Source organism: Chiloscyllium punctatum, chromosome 17 (genome assembly GCF_047496795.1).
Source record: "Chiloscyllium punctatum isolate Juve2018m chromosome 17, sChiPun1.3, whole genome shotgun sequence".
NCBI lineage: Eukaryota > Metazoa > Chordata > Chondrichthyes > Orectolobiformes > Hemiscylliidae > Chiloscyllium > Chiloscyllium punctatum.
In genome coordinates, this window is record NC_092755.1 from 86,512,364 (window position 1) to 86,529,939 (window position 17,576).

Consider the following 17,576-nt stretch of genomic DNA (forward strand, 5'->3'; position numbering starts at 1 on the left):
TTGGGAAGGAAGAAAGCATTGAAGATAAAGATTAAAAAGACAATTGAAACATCACTTGAGGTCAACAGACTTTCTTCCAGCTGCAGAAGTAGTCATGAATACAGCACTAATAGGAATGCAACTCTAATGGCATATGTAGGAAGGCAGATGGGCACATAGATAATTGGGCAGATTGATCGAAAAGATGTTTACTCTGAAGATATTTTTGACTTGCTGCATAAATAATCCTGTCAACTCCGTCACCCTTGTTAGCAGCCTACCCAACATGATCTCTATTTGCTGTTGGGAGGGAGGGTGGGCATGATATATTGACCACTGATCACAGTCTTGTGCTATGGGTACCAGGTTTATTCCTGTTCCCAGAGCTCCGTCTCATGCAGCTCGAACCCAAGTTGCCAGTGCTCACCCAGTAAAGGATGCAGTAAAGAGATGTAATTTGAGTGACCAAGTGGGGTCTGCACAATCCTGAGACGATTTGATGAGTAGACTTGTAGAGAAAATGTTCCCAGTTGTGTGGGAAATTCAAAATTAGGAATAATAAAATAAACCAAAAATATCCAGTAGCGAATTAAAGAGAAACCTCTTTACCCAGAGAATGCTTACAAAATGGGATATGGAAATAGCACAGAGGATTCAGTTAAGGAGAACCTGAAAGCTGCTTCCCTGCTATTACCTAACCCAGAAACAAGTCCACCACCCCATTTCACTAAAACAACAACCACCCTTCCCAAAGGTGATTTCTCATCCTGCGAGTCTGGGAGAGCATCCTCTCAGCAGCTGCTGTGGCCTCTGGCACTTAGATATTCCAGCCTCTGATTGGCCAGCAAATCCAGGTCGATGGGACATTCTAGTTTGTCAGAAAAGCTATTGGCAGCCAATCAGCTGCTTTATTGCTGGAAGAACCATCCGATTTTGTAGATTGTGGATTTCCCTCCTGGAAGCTCCAACTTTCAGGCTTAGCAGATGGGAAGATTTTGCTTTTAGTGAGATCTCCCTTTTTCAAAGTCAAAATGAGACCCCTGTTCAGATGTGTCAACGGTTAACGAAAAATCTGGGGACCCAGGTTCAAATCCTGCCATGGCAGATGGTAGAGTTTGAAATCAATGAAAGAAAACATGGAATGAAGAGTCTAATGATGACAATGAATCCATTGCTGATTGTTCGAAAAACCCATCTGGTTCACTCATGTCCTTTAAGGGAGGAAACTGCCATCCTTACCCGTGACTCCAGACCCACATCAACGTGGTTGACTCTTAACTGCCCTAGTGGGTAACTAGGTTGGTTATTAAATGCTGCCGTAGTCAATGACACCCTAATCCCATGAATGAATTTTAAAAAATAAAAATAAAAATGGGCAGCAAGAGCTTCTTTAAATATACAAGAAAGTTAACATATTAGAGAATGATTACGAAGTTCTCATGAAGGGCCCTTGCCCAAAACGTCGACTCTCCTGCTCCTCGGATGCTGCCTGACCTGCTGTGTTTTTCCAGCACCACACTCCCAACTCTGAATTCCAGCATCTGCAGTCCTTACTTTCTCCTATATTAGAGAATGAGGCTGGGAAGTAATAAAGAACCAAGAAATGTCTCAGTAAAAGAGTTGAATAAATATTTCACATCAGTCTTCATGTCAAAGACATTACTAGCATTACAATAATAGTAAATAATCAAGGGGCAAAAGGGGGTGAGGAAGCTAAACACTCAGTGACACATGAGAAAAATACTAGGGAAATGAATTAGGCTAAAGGTTGATAAGTCCTCTGGACCTAAGGAGTTGCATCCTGGGATTTCAAAGGAAGTAGCTGTCGAGATGGTGGATATGCTGGTCATAATCTTCCAGCAATCAAAGTCCTAGAGGATTTGAAAACTACCAACATATCATCATCATTCAAAAAGGACGGGAGGCACAAAACAGGTCAGTTAGCTTAATAGGAGGCCAGTTAGCTTAATATCTGTCGTTGGCAAGGTATTAGAATTGATTATAAAAGATGCAATAGCAGAACAATTATATATATAGGATATCATCAAGCAGAGTCCGAATAGTTTCATGAAGGGAGATCATTCCTGCCAAACTTATTGCAGTTCTTTAGGAGGTAACAAGCAGGATAGACAAAGAAAATAGGTAGATGAAACATAAAAATGCCTCAGATAAGGTACCGCTCATGTAGAAGATAGTAAATTGGGATGCGGAGGACATTTTGTGATGGCAATCTTTTAACTAGTGGAGTGCCACAGGAATCAATTTGAGGGAAAAAATATTTACAATATGAATTAGTGACTTTGATTATAGAACTAAACGTACTGTCACCAAGTTTACAGATGTTGCAAAAGTAGGTGGTGAGGAGGACACACAGTCACACAAAGGAATATAGACAGTTTGAGTGGGAAAAACTTGGCAGATGGACTGTCATGAGGGAAGTGTGAAGTTTTGCACTTTGCCTGGAAAAATAGAGGAACTGAATATTATTTAAATTGGGAAAGACTACTGGAACCTGCCAGAAGGATTTGGGGGTCCTTGTGTATCCAAATTCATGGGTAATCGGGCAGGCAAATGGAATGTTGGTCTTCATTTCAAAGGGAATGGAGTATAAGAATAGGAGGGTCTTGCTAAAGCTATATCAGGCACTAGTCAGACCCCATAGCTGGAATGCTGCAACCCTAACCCTATCGAAAAACCATTTGCTGGCATTGGAAACATTCCACACGAGGTTCACTAGGTTGATTCAGGATATGCAGGGATTTTCTCGCGAGGAGTGTTTGAATAGGTTAGGCCTGTATTCAGAAGAATGATAAGAGACCTATCTGAAGCATGTAGGTTTCTTAAGGGGCTTGACGGGGTAGATATGGAGAAGCTGTTTCCCTTTGTGAGACAATCTAGGGCCAGAGGGCATAACCTCAAAATAAGGGGTTGCCTATTTAAAACAGATGAGGAATATTTTTTCTCAGAAAGGGTAGTTAATCTTTGGAATTATTTACCACCGAAAGCTGTGGAGGCTAACTCTTGAAGCCTATTCAAGTTTGAGAAAAGCGGTTTGAAATCAGTGAAGAAAATCAAGGGTTAGTGGCTGAGGCAGGAAAGTGGAGTTGAGGTTTATCAGCTCATTGAATGGTAAAATACACTTGACCTACTCTGCTGTATCTCTTTATGGCTTTAAGTGAGGATGGTGTTGGGGACATGGATTAAATTTTGATACATGTTCAGTTGCTGTTGGAAGCTAAATGAAGACCATCCAATTGGAAGCTTACCTAGTTTGAGAGAAGGGGGGGGGGGGGGGGGGGCACAGATAGACTTAGACTTGTACTGTTTAACAGTTTTCCTTCTCTCCAGACCACCTGCAAACCTCCTGACTGAAGATTTCAGAATGATATGTGTGTTAAGACAAGTGGGTTTAGTGGAACTTCTGGTTATGTGATTTCTGTTTTGCAGTTGACAAGACGGCTCCCTCCAATCAAAGACGCAAAACCCAGGCTTCAGAAGCTGTTCCGAGATTTCTGGCTCTATTCAGTTGTGATGGGATTTGCCGTGGAAGGCTCAGGTACCTGAGAGAATGATAACATACTGTGTTTTGACATGGTTGAAATGAAGATTCTAGTTTGGTGGAATTCCAAGAAGCAACTGTTTGGATTTCTGCTTGCAGCTGACATTGAATAAATCTCTGCAAAGTCCTAACACAATCCCAGTGGTGAGAATTTGGGTATCCTGAGGGAGAAGTGCCTCCAGCTGTGTGCTAGTAAGGACCAGCAACACAGATTAGTACACACAAAAGTGTCTATGAGCATGGCTTTTTATCGCTGAACTGCAAAAACAAATAATAATTTTGATCAGATTAATAATTTTAAAGAGTAACATTTGAGAAGTTGGTTGAGTCAGTTTGAGAAGTCATCGATTTTGCTTTTTAACAAGATTATTAACACTTCTTCTAAAGTTTTGAGCTAAGTGTTAAAATCGATCCATTTTAACTCTTGAGATGGTGCAGGCACCTTCCTTAAGTATTCACCAATTGACAAGAAGCCACCAGGCCTTCCAGACTGGTGGAGAGTATTCTGTCACACTCCTGACTTGATAACAGGTTTTGAGGGATCAAGAGGCAAGTTACACACCACAGAATTTAGTCTTTGACCTGTTTTGTAGCCACAGCATTTACATGGCTGATCCAATTTGGTTTCTAGTCAACAATAATCCCAGGGTATTGATATTGGGGTTACAGTGATGGTGATACCACTGAATGTCATATGGCAATGGTTGGATTCTGTCTTGTTGTGATTGTCATTATCTAGCACTTGTATGATATTGTGTTACTTGCCATTTATTAACTCAAATTTAGGTATTGTCCAGATCTTGCTTTCTATAGATTTGGTCTGCTTCAGTATTGAGGGAGTTGCAAATGGGTGCTGAACATCTCTAAACTGTGGAACAGTGTTCCTGAGGGACGAAGGATATATCACTCGTCATGTTATTGCTGTGGACTTGTGAACTTTGTTAATGTGTATCGAATTTAGGTGTCAAACTTATAAAAAGTCTAAATCCCTTATTAATGTGTTTCACTGCACTCCTTTTTTTCCTCTCCTTTCATTTCATTTCTTTTTCTGTCATTCTCTTTTCTTTCCCTCCCTTGAGTCAGGAGAAAGTGAGGACTGCAGATGCTGGAGATCAGAGCTGAAAATGTGTTGCTGGAAAAGCGCAGCAGGTCAGGCAGCACCCAAGGAGCAGGAGAATCGACGTTTCGGGTATGAGCCCTTCTTCAGGAATGAGGAGAGTGTGCCAAGCAGGCTAAGATAAAAGGTAGGGAGGAGGGACTTGGGGGAGGGGCGTTGGAAATGCGATAGGTGGAAGGAGGTCAAGGTGAGGGTGATAGGCCGGAGTGGGGGTGGGGGCGGAGAGGTCAGGAAGAAGATTGCAGGTTAAGAAGGCAGTGCTGAGTTCGAGGGATTTGACTGAGACAAGGTGGGGGGAGGGAAATGAGGAAACTGGAGAAATCTGAGTTCATCCCTTGTGGTTGGAGGGTTCCTAGACGGAAGATGAGGCGTTCTTCCTCCAACCGTCGTGTTCCTCCACTACCCGCTCCTCTGTCCCTTGAGCCCCGCCCCTCCAACCGCCACCAGGACAGAACCCCACAGGTCCTCACCTACCACCCCACCAACCTCCATATACAGCGTATCATCCGCCGTCATTTCCGCCACCTCCAAACGGACCCCACCACCAGGGATATATTTCACTCCCCTCCCCTATCAGCGTTCCGAAAAGACCACTCCCTCTGTGACTCTCTCGTCAGGTCCACACCCCCCACCAACCCAACCTCCACTCCCAGCACCTTTCCCCTGCAACCGCAAGAAATGCAAAACTTGCGCCCACACCTCCCCCCTTACTTCCCTCCAAGGGCCCAAGGGATCCTTCCATATCCACCACAAATTCACCTGCACCTCCACACACATCATTTATTGCATCCGTTGCACCTGATGTGGCCTCTTCTATATTGGGGAGACAGGCCGCCTACTTGCGGAACGTTTCAGAGAACACCTCTGGGACACCTGCACCAACCAACCCAACCACCCCGTGGCTCAACACTTCAACTCCCCCTCCCACTCCACCAAGGACATGCAGGTCCTTGGACTCCTCCATCGCCAGACCATAGCAACACGACGGTTGGAGGAAGAACGCCTCATCTTCCGCCTAGGAACCCTCCAACCACAAGGGATGAACTCAGATTTCTCCAGTTTCCTTATTTCCCCTCCCCCCACCTTGTCTCAGTCCCAACCCTTGAACTCAGCACCACCTTCCTAACCTGCAATCTTCTTCCTGACCTCTCCACCCCACCCCCACTCTGGCCTATCACCCTCACCTTGACCTCCTTCCACCCATCGCATTTCCAACACCCCTCCTCCAAGTCCCTCCTCCCTACCTTTTATTTTAGTCTGCTTGGCACACTCTCCTTATTCCTGAAGAAGGGCTCATGCCCAAAACGTCGATTCTCTTGCTCCTTGGAAGCTGCCTGACCTACTGCACTTTTCCAGCAACACATTTTCAGCTCCCTTGAGTCAGTCAAAATGCTTCATGGAACTTGCTGTATTTCAGCAATCATGAAATTCGGAAACTTTCAGACTTCAGTGAATCCGTGATAAATATCTGAAAGATTTTATTAAGTAGTTTGGAAAACTCTTCAAGCTTGTATGGGCACAATCTTATTTGGCATGGGAATTTCCAAAAATGGCCTGGCATATATGGTTATACCTGGATCAGTTTACTGAGCTTCCTCCACCGCCAAACTGTTACCACCCGACACCTGGAAGAGGAACACCTCATATTCTGTCTTGGGACCCTGTAACCACACAGGATAAATGTGGATTTCAACAGCTTCCTCACTCACCCCCCCCCCCCCCCCCTCCACACACACACACACACACACACACACACACACACACACACACACACACACACACACCCCAAGGCGGTACTGCCCTCCGGACCTCCTCCCTTTTGACCTATCACCTTTTCCCTCACCTTCATCCATCGAATGCTTTTTCAGCAACCTTTCCCCAAACTCCACCCCCCCCCCGCTCATTTATCTCTCAGCCACAACCCAGATTCTCCTGCCCCTCGGATGCTGCCTGACCTGCTGTGCTTTTCCAGCAGTACACTCTCGACTGATCTCCAGCGTCTGTAGTCCTTGCTTTCTCTCTGTTTACTGAATGGCTGGTTTGTGATGCAGAGTGATGCATGAATTCAATTCCTGCTCTGGCTGTTGTTATGATGAAGGAGACTCTTTCTCAACCTCTCCCCTTGCCTGAAGCCTGGTAACCCTCAACTTAAACCACCAACAGTCATCTCTCACTGTATTGAGGGAACATCCCTATGGGGCAGTAGGATTATGGCAACTTTAGTTGCACATTTTGTAACTCACCCTGTTAACTAAAGGCATTGCACTTTCTTTCAAAGTTAATTTAAACATTTTAAAGTATGTACAAATAAACTTTGTGTGCAGAATTTGCTCACAGAATGCTTAGATTGGGTAGGAACACCAGTGTTGAGGGAGAAATTAAATAATTCTTTTCAAAAATACATGTCTGAATTACAAATAATGAATCATTACTGATCATAAGATTTGACAGTGTGTGTTAATCCAGTTAATCCATGTTATCCAGTTTGATTTTGTGCAATGTTGTCATTTAGTGCTTTCTAATACTGTTTAATGTCGGAAGCTGTAATACCTCACTTAGGGCTTCTCTGACATTGCCCCAGGTTGTTTTCACTAAAGCCAATATTTCCAATTGATAATGATGTATTTCTGCATTCCTGCAGGCCTGTGGCCAGAGGAGTGGTATGAGGGAGTGTGTGAAATAGCCACCAAGTCCCCACTGCTCACCTTTCCTGGAGGAGAGCCATTACGTTCAGAACTGCAGTATAACTCTGCCCTGAAGAATGACACCGTTTCTCCGGTAAGAACACCCACATTTTTCCAGTGATCAAGACAAAATATTTGCTCGTCTCGGACATTGTGATTCAGCATCACTATGTAATCGTGTACTTGATGGCTGCATAGGGTGAAGATTCTCTCTCTGAAAGTTTCATTCTTGGCTTCGCTGCTGGGTAAGTGATTCAGGAAACCCTGCTTGTTGTGTCACAAGGGAGGAGAGTGAAATTTAGCAGACAAGTGACCACAGCTTTTAGTTGCAGCATGTTGAGGTCAATGTGAAGGGCAGCCAATCTGGATTGATATGTTACATGTGGTGGGAAAGAAGAGGCTTCAGTATAGTAAGCCTAGGTCCTAGTTTAATGAGCAACTCAAGTTGCTCTGCAACAAACATCTATGAAAATGCAGAAAAAGAATGTCAGAAACTCACAAAAAGAAATAAAAGTTCCTGTGTGTGCCCTTTTCATGATCTCAGGGCATTCCAACATACATTACAGACAACGAAGTACTTTTTGAGCTGTGAACCCCAGACACTGTTACAATGTAGGAAATGAGCAGCCAATTCCAAATTGCAAGATCTATCTGACGAAGTAGACATTCTGTCCGTTTAAAACTTAATCTGATGCTCAACTTCCTTCAGTACTGCACTAGGGTGCGCTGTCAGGCTTTTTGTGCTTAAGGCTGTGCATGAGGGCTTGAATTCTCACTTTCTGACTGGGATGAGAGAGTGCTATCCACAGAGCCATAGATGACACACAAAGGATGCTCTGGCATCTTGAATTTTGGAATGTGTCAGAATGACTCTGATATATTTTGTTGAAACTCTTAAGCAGTCCTCTGCCTTAGTAACGAGTGAGCAATAGGTCATTTTCTTCAAATAAGGAATGAGAAAAAGTAAATTTTCAGAAGAATTTGGATATAGACTTCATAAGGAGGGTGGTATTTAAAAGCAGGGGTGTCGAGCAAGCTGGATAATTCTTTCAAAGAGCCAGCAGGGACATGATAGGCTGAATGGCTTCCTTGCATGCTTTGACTCTAATTATGCAGTAGCCAGTCATCCTCTTTCAGAAAACAAGAGTCAAGCAACAGCTCCCTCAGAACATACCTTACATGATAACTAGCAATGGTGAAAACATTCAGGAGATATTTTGAAATGCTGCTGCTGCAAGTCTTAAAAATGTCAAGAAATTCTTTTATATCTTGTCTTTAATTTCCCTCCATCCCAATGTCATCTGCTCTTGGAGCAAGCTGTACAAGTTAAGTTGCTTGTCTAGAAAATATTTTCTTAAATGGCACTATGCATGGTGACAGTATACACTTTATATTCAATTCAATAAATGCTCGATTGTCACTTGGTAAAAATATTCAAATTGAGATGCAAATTTATAAAAAAAACGTTTCACAAACATGGTCGAATGTTGCAAAAGTCCAGCATTTTCTGTTTTAAAGTCAGTGGTGGTGCATGTCCCCATCACCTTGCACTTCTACTTTTTTCCACTAAAAAATCAGAGATTCCTCAAACCAATCTAACTGTACCACTCAGTTGTCACTCTTAATTGCCAACCACATGTCACTAGCATGCCACACAAGAAATCACCTCAGAAATGGTCGTTTCAGGTAGAACAAGGGACTGTCCTTTTGTGAGGGGCATGTATGTTGTTGGACCCAAACTTTGTTGGGTTTGGTAGAAAGTGGGAGTGACAAGAGCATTGGAACTTTAGGCATTTCTGACGTGTGATCATTACGTCTGGGACTCCTCTGCTTTGAAGGGACTCCTCTGCTTTGAAGGGACTGAGGGGAGATTATGGTCAAACCAAGTAGATGTGCTATGGAAGTAGTGTAAAAAATAGCTAAATACACAGGCACCATAATTGATCAAGCTCCTTAAAATTTGATCTTTAGACTCTCAAAAGTAAGGAATATAAGTGTTAGATTAGAACACAATGGAGCATGTGTGTACTCTACTGTCCTTTTTCACTGCAATTCTTCTCGTATCTTTTCAAATTACCTATTAAATTAGTATTGAGAAATTAACATGACATTTATTTATCATTCTTAGGCTGAACTGAATGAACTAAGAAGCACCATCATAAATCTCCTGGATCCACCCCCCGAAGTCTCTGCCCTCATTAACAAGTTGGATTTTGCCATGTCAACCTATCTGCTCTCTGTCTACCGATTGGAGTATATGAGGTGTGAGAAACTTTATCGTGTAAAATGCATGAGCGCTTTTCTGCAGTTAGACTGCACAGAATAACTGCTAATTAACAACGTGTTGTTTACAGGGTATCCCGCTCTACAGACCAGGACCGATTTCAAGTCATGTTTCGATATTTAGAGGACAAAGCTATTCAGAAGGATAAGGCAGGTAAGCATATCAACACCAATCTGCAGAGACAAAGCGTTTCAAGTGGTTGACACTTCATCACAGATGCTGTGAGACCTCGAGTGTTTTTCTGGCTTTCTTTATTCTTATTTCAGATTTCTAGCTATTCAAAATGTTTTGCATTTACTTTTGTAGGGGATGATTGAAAGTTCAGTTTTGCTGTAGGTTTGTGCTCAGTTAGTATTGTCAATAACTTCCTTTCGCATTTAGCAATAAAAAGTTGGCTCCCATTGCCCCATGTCTATGAGCATAATACTGGGATCTGAGAGTGCAACAATGAGCCTGTCTTGTAATCTGCTTCAGATTGCCTTGTTCTTCATACTCTGTGAGTCTCTCTTTAAGTGAATTGAGCTAACACCTGAGATGGAATTTGGTTTGATTTCTTCCTGCTGCTTTAAGTAGCTTTATTCAACAGTAGACAAAACTAGTCTGTGTGACTTTGTCACAAAGCTAGACCCTTTTTTTCTAAAAGCTATTCCTTGACTCAAGGAGACTCTGTCCTTGATTTTCTTTTCAGAGGGGTAATAAACCAGGCTGCACTCCAATCAGTCTGGTTTGGTACAGAGAGGAAAAGGATTTTGAGAGGCCTTTTGTTTATATGTAAACAGATGAGAATTCAGGCCAAAGTGGTCATGTTTTAGAAGTGATCTGTATAATGAAAGGGGAGTGGTCAGCTCTCTAGCTGAGCTGAGCAGTTTTTGGTTCAGTTATGACATGGTGAGATGGTCAACAGTGAGCTGTGTGGAAACTCTTTCCTAAGTTCAACCTGTAAGCATGTGTGCCATTTATACTGGTTTTTAAAGGAAATTTGTTTATTGGGATTGTTGTGTATATTCAGAACAGCATAATTAAGTCTGGTTGGATAGGTTGAGTTCTGTCGGGTTTCTTTATTCTGTTCTTTGTGTTTCTTTGTGTAATTTTGTGAATAAGTTTTTGTCTATTTTAAGATCTAGTAGTCAACCTCGCTAACGTAATCCGGGTTATTTTCGCTGTTCACTTACCGAAACAAATTGCAAACGTCTGGTCTGAGCTGCCTGCTTCAGAGTGTTTTGAGTGGTCTGGCCTAGTCCATACCATCTTCTATGAGAGGTAAACATATCAACTGAGATCCACACTTTGCGTACTGTTGAAAAAAAGAGTTGTACAGATGCTCATATTTGTGTGCCCTTCATACAAAAGCATGCATTCTCTTTGTCAATTTCTCCCATGTAAACTCACTGCTGCCTCCTTTTTTTAATGCTGTTCCTGATTTTGAAAATCCTCTTTCCCTGGTCCTTAGAGTCCAAACACTTGTGAATTGGTTCTTCTGCTGGAGGATTGAAGTCATGGAATTGCCTCTGATAAAAAAAAGCATGTGTCAGTTTCCATGTAATCTACAATTTATCACCTTGCAGAATCAGAACTCAGCATCTGACTGTCCTAACACCTTTTCAACTATTTACCTGTTGAATAAAGCAGGAGGCATAAATCAGACCAAATTCCACCTCAGCTCAATTCACTTAGAGTCAGGTCAGCTTTTTCTTGGGCTGGATTTTCTTCACTGCCAACTAGTCTGTTTAATCAAGCTCTGCTAAAGACATTTCCTCCGATATAATGCTCGTTACACTTGAAAAGGACTGCATTGGCCTTAAAGCACTTTGGGATACCCTGAGGTCATGAAAGGTGCTAAGTAAATTCAAAGACTTGTTCCATCAAGTCATAGAAATGAACAGCAAAGAGACCAATTTGATCCTTCATGTCTGTGCTTGCTCTTGGAAGCAGTGATTCAATTTAGTCCCAGCATTTTCCTCAGCCTGAAAGTTAGTCCTCTTTTGAGTCTCTTGTAAAGAAAGTTAATTTACTTTTGTGCCTTGTTTTCTGCAGGAATGATGCAATGTGTGGTTGCAGTAGCCGATAAAGTGTTTGATGTTTTTCTCTCCGTTATGGCCGACAAGGTACCATATGCTTTAGTTTAACCAGTTGTCTTTGCTTACCATTTTGAAGCATTTTTCAAGAATCTGTGTTGGCAAATCTTTACAAAGAAGCCCCTTGATTCTACCCCCTTCAGCCCAAAACGAAAGAAAATGAGGAAGAACTGGAGAAACATGCCCAATTCCTGCTGGTGAATTTCAACCATATTCACAAGAGGATTCGAAGGGTTGCTGACAAGTTCTTGTCTGGCTTGGTAGATAAGTAAGACCTTTCGAAGAGATCATTTTGTTCATTTTAAATTTTGTAACTGGATGCACTACTGCTTTGAAAACAGCACACGCATTCTGGGTAACATCAGAGCTAGGGCTCATGTATTTAAGGTGGCCACTAATAAATCCAAAAGGCAATTAGGAGAAGCCTCTGTACGTAGTGAGTGATTGGAATATGGAATTCACCACAACAAAGAGTAGCTCCAATCATTGAATTGCATTTATAAACCTATGGATTAAGACCAGGAGTGGTAGGCCATTCACAAAGATTATGGCTGATCTGGGATTAATCTCATCTCCACATTAGTGCCTTGTCCCAATAACCTTTCACCCCTTTGCTTATCAAGTTTCCATATACATTTGCCTTAAAATTATTCAAAGACTGCTTCCACTGCCTTTTCCAATTAATTGGAGTATTGTGAATTTTGAAGAACTGAAACCAAGTCAGAAGACACACGCCACCAGGTTCCAATCCAACAGGTTTATTTAAAAACATGAGCTTTCGGAGCGCTACTCCTTTGTCAGGCACCTCCACGTCATAATTGAAACCAGTACGTCAAATATCTCACTGGCCACCTCTTTTAAGATCATAAGGTGAAAACTATCAAGACTGTGGGAAGCTTATTGACATGCGCATCAAACAGTTTGCTCGTTGGGAATTCCCAGGTGATTCTAATTTTTTAGAGTTCCTTCTCCCATTTCATGATTGACACTTAATTCTGGTTTGTAATTTGTATCCTCAGTTCTGAAGATCAACGCAACATACTCATTCAATTAATTTACCATCTCATTTTCCATAGTTAATTTTCCAGTCTTGTTTTGTTTAGGACAATTGCTCACTTCAAGTGTTTTTGTTTTTAAAGGGTAAATAGGTAAGTACATGAGAGAGAAAGACAAGGAAGATTAAGCTGATAGGATAAGATTGAAGAAGGAAGGATGGAAGCTTGCATGCTATTATTCACTGTGCTGGGCTGAATGACCTGTGTCTGTGATATACATTTTGTGTAATTCCATGAGCTGTTCAGTATCAAACAATACACTGTTTTAAAGTAAGCATTGTATTGTAACTCCCAAATGTATTCACAATTTCAGTCAATCTCCCTTGGTGAAGTGAAGAACATAGGTTGAGAAGCAAAACTGACCCTGGTACCTGCAATAATGTGACAGATTTTGAAGTCAGGAGCATTGGAATTGAGTGGCGGGTATTCAGTCCTTCAGTAAGACTCCAAATGTGCCAAGCCTGCTGATCAGCATCCTGCTGTTTTATCTGACTTTGTCCCATATCATCTGTGGTATCTGAGCCAGAAACAGAATTTTTAATGGAAGGGGATATATTTGAAGAGAGGAAAATTTACTATCTACATGTATGTTCATGTTGGTTGCAGACATTTCTGTTCAATCTTTTCACCTGGTGGTATGATAAAGCAACTACAGCTTGAAAAGGCATTGCATAAATTCTGTTGTTATCTTTCTCCTTTTAAAGTTACCTTTCTATTTTGTTGTTTTTGATTTCAGATTCCCACATTTGTTATGGAGTGGTACTGTGCTAAAAACAATGCTGGATATTCTTCAGACTCTTTCTCTTTCCCTCAGTGCGGTAAGGACTTGAGTCAACAAAGGTCACCACACAGAAGAATGTTCTTACAATAAGAGATAATGAGATTAGGTAAATGTTTGCTTTGCAGGACATCCACAAGGATCAGCCTTATTATGATATACTCGATACCCCTTACAGAATCACTGTTCCTGATACCTATGAAGCCAGAGAGGTACTGTTATCTTTCATTTTCAATGTATAAATGTTTGTCTGATGCTGAAATAACAATGATTTGGTTTCTTCCGCTGGGCAGCCTGTAAACTGATCTAATAATTATTTGATTAGTTCAACTATATAAACTTTTCTTTCCATTTCCCATTTCCCATTTCCTCTTGTTCTTCCCACTCCCAAAGAAGAACATTTGGGCTCCTGTGTGCTGTACTACAGAAGGACAGTAATGCGTTGAAAGCAGTCAGAGAAGGTTTGTTAGACTAACACCAGGCAGGAATGACCAGATTGCCATATGAGGAAAGGTTTGACAGGCTAGGTCTGTATCCTCTGGAGTTTAGAAAAGTCAGAGGTGACTTAATTGAAACCTATCAGATCCGGAGGTGACTGGACCAGGTGAATGCGGAAAAGATGTTTCCTCTTGTGGGACAAACTAGAACTGGGGCCATAGTTTAAAACAGAGATGAGGATTTTGATTTTTTTTCTTTGCGAATCTTTGGAATTCCCTTTCCCAGACGGCGATGGGTATGGAATCTTTAAACCTGATGACCATGGGGATGAAAGATTATTGGGGACGTTCAGCAAAGTGAAGTTGAGGTGAAATCTGATCGAACACGATCTTATTGAATGATAGAGCAAGCTTGGAGGACTCAGTGGCCGACTCTTGTTCCTAGTTTGTATGTTTGTATTACTTTAGTCTCGAGCTTCCCTGAAGCCTTGGGAGGATTGTGGACTCAGCAACAACTAAAGTCTACATAGCAGCTTCAATATCATAGTGTGGGGGGGGGGGGGGGGGGGTAGCACAGTGGCTCAGTGGTTAGCACTGCTGCCTCATAGCACCAGGGTCCCAGGTTCGATTCCAGCCTCGGGCACATTCTCCCCGTGTCTGCGTGGGTTTCCTCCGCGTGCTCCAGTTTCCTCCCACAGTCCAAAGATGTGCAGGTCAGGTGAATTAGCCATGTTAAATTGCCCATAGTATTAAGTGCATTAGTCAGAGGGAAATGGGTCTGGGTGGGTTACTCTTCGGAGGGTCGGTGTGGATTTGTTGGGCTGAAGGGCCTGTTTCCACACTGTAGGGAATCTTAATCATAAAATGTTCCAAGGCAAAGCGATCCCCTGACCAGCAGATCATCTGCTGCCACGTTCAGCCTTGTGTTGGTGGCGAGTTAAACAGCTAACAGACTATGGAAGCTCCACAAAGCCTGGAACACGATCGGAAGAAGCTGCTGAAGGCATTGGATACTGCCAAAACTGTGGGCCCTGACAACATTGCAGCAATAATACTGAAGGTTTGTGCTCCAGAACTTGCCACGCTCCTTGCCAAGCTCTTTCAACAAAGTTACGACACTGGTATCCATCCACTAAAGTAAAAACGTTTTCCGTATGTGAAAAGCAGGACAAATCCAACACTAGTTCCCATCCTGTCAATTTGCTCCTGATCAATAGCAAGGTTATGGAAAGGGTCAAGTTGCTAACGAATAATCTGCTCACTGATGTTTAATTTGGAATCTGGCACGGACTTTTGGCTTCTGACCTCACTAGAGCTTTTGTTCAAACATGTTCAAAAAGAGGACGCTGAATTCCAAAAGTAAAGTGAGGTGAGAGTGACTACCTGTGACAGCAAGGCAACATTTATCTGAATGTGACATCAAGGAACCCAGAAAAAAAACTGGAGTCAATGGGAATCCGGGGGAAAACTCTCCACTGGCTGGGGTCATGCCTGGTACAAAGCAAGAGATCAGTCATCTCAGAGCCAGGCCAGCACCGCAGAAATTCCTCAGGGTAGTGTCCCGGGCCTCCGCTTCAGCTGCTTCATCAATGAACTTCCCTTTGTCACTAGATTGGAAGTGGGGATGTCACTGAGGATTGAATAATGTTCAGCATGATTTGTGATTCCTCAGATACAAAGCCAGATACTGAAATACCAGGCCATCATCTAGGTGTGGCATGACAAGTGCCAGGCACTGGTCATCTCTAGTAAAACACAATTTAACCATCACCCCTTGATGTTCAGTGGCATTATCATCATTAAATCTTCTGTCAACATACTTTACCATTAACCAGAAACTGAACTGAACTAGCCATATAAGTATTGTGGCTACAAGAGCATGTTAGAGACTAGGCATCCTGTAGTGAGCAGGTCAGAGGTTAGGAATCCTGCAGTGAGTAACTCACATCCTGACTCCCCAATTTATCGACCATCTACAAGGCATGTAATCCTGTCCACTTGCCTAGATGGGTGCAGCTCCCCAGCAATATTCAAGAAGCTTGACTCTATCCAGGACAAAGCAGCTTGATTGACCTTTACCATTCAGACCTTTCACCAATGACACACACAGTGGCAGCTGTGTACACCATCCACAAGAAGCATTGACAGTACTTCCAAAAGCATTCACCTTTTCCTTCTCGAAGGTCTAGAGCAGCAGATTATTAGGAGCATCACAACCTGCAAGTTTCCCTCCAAGCCGTACACCATCCTGACTTGGCAGTATGCCACCATCCCTTCAAGGTCACTGGGTCAATATCCTGGAACCCTCCCTCCTCACTATCACCATGGGAGTCCCCTTATCCCAAGCAATGGGGTTCAAGAATATATGAGCAAGGAGCAAGAGAAGGTCATTCACTCTATCAAAGCAGCTCCATCATGACTGATCTGTTTATAAACTCCAATCCGTATTCGTGCCAATTCATGATAGCCTTGCCTAAGTGAAGACTGTCTGCCTCTGCCTTAAACGTATTCAAGGATCGAATTCCCCCACCTTCTCAGGAGTTGAATTCCAAAGACTCCTGCCCCTCTCAGAATTAAAAAAAAATCACCTCATCTTTATTTTAAATAGGGGCTCTGATTTTTTTAAACAGTAGCCCCTAGTTCTAGATTATTCTATAAGGCAAAACTTCCTCTCCATGCCAAACCTGTCAAGACAGCTCACCACTACGTATGGTTTGCCAGTTAAGGATGACCAGTAAATGATGGTCTAGCTAACATCACCCACATCTCCTGAACAAATGAAACAAAAAAAAAGCAACAAAATCTTTGGAAAGTTGCAAAGTTTACTGAATGTCTTGGAGGAGAGAGAGGCAGAGGTTTAGTGAGGGAATTGCAAGGTCCAGAAAGCTGAAGGCAATGATATGGTGAAGGAAATTGAGAAAACGCAGGAGCTCAGACCTGGCATTGTCTAATTTCTTGGGAGCTCCTAGGATTAGAGGAGACTATGGAGACAAGGATGGGTGGAAGGATTTGATGACAAAGATGAAAACTTGTTGGTTGAATCATTGCTGGACCAGGAATTCTTATTGATTGCTAAATGTCAAACCCCAAGTTTGCTTCAAACCACTGCCCATGAAGCAAATGCTGCCCATCATCCCCTGGTAGACTGGTTCTCAAAGTTTATTCAGTTTAATTCAGTTAAACCTTCTGTTTCCTATTTGGTGTTCCATTTTGCTGTTTGAGCCTAGATTTTTTTTTGAAAGAGCTCACTTAGCAAATCCTATCTCCCAACACCATGCTATCTTGTGCAGACATTGTGATGTGCAGATATTATGCAGGTTAATTAGAGCAATGGTTTTGAACTTCATGTAAGATCCAGGTGGTTGGAAGCTGTATATACATCATCAACCTACGGGAAAAGAAATATTCAAGTTCTACTCCACCACTAGATTGCTCCCACCCCACCCCGTGTCTTTCTCTGTGCTGTTGGCAACCTGCTTTGCATTCCCAGAATTAATTACCTTGCAAAACAGAAGCTGTTGAAGTTTTTGCAAAAGTAGTTTAACCGATCTCTGTCTTATTTGGACAGTCATAATTCTGCCAAGCCTCTGAGGTGATTTGTCAAGGGG

At 42.4% G+C, this 17,576-nt stretch overlaps 1 protein-coding gene across 2 annotated transcripts in view; it reads left to right on the forward strand.

The window, feature by feature from the left end:
* The window catches only part of pi4kab (phosphatidylinositol 4-kinase, catalytic, alpha b), a 162,340-nt gene that overhangs the window by 73,374 nt on the left and 71,390 nt on the right, over positions 1 to 17,576 (forward strand). For both annotated transcript variants that reach the window (XM_072587796.1, XM_072587797.1), the window contains exons 20-27: positions 3,427 to 3,535; positions 7,297 to 7,433; positions 9,468 to 9,601; positions 9,694 to 9,776; positions 11,658 to 11,728; positions 11,842 to 11,966; positions 13,490 to 13,571; positions 13,660 to 13,743. In XM_072587796.1, the coding sequence (XP_072443897.1) occupies positions 3,427 to 3,535; positions 7,297 to 7,433; positions 9,468 to 9,601; positions 9,694 to 9,776; positions 11,658 to 11,728; positions 11,842 to 11,966; positions 13,490 to 13,571; positions 13,660 to 13,743 (825 nt within the window). The remainder of the gene's footprint in view (positions 1 to 3,426; positions 3,536 to 7,296; positions 7,434 to 9,467; positions 9,602 to 9,693; positions 9,777 to 11,657; positions 11,729 to 11,841; positions 11,967 to 13,489; positions 13,572 to 13,659; positions 13,744 to 17,576) is intronic.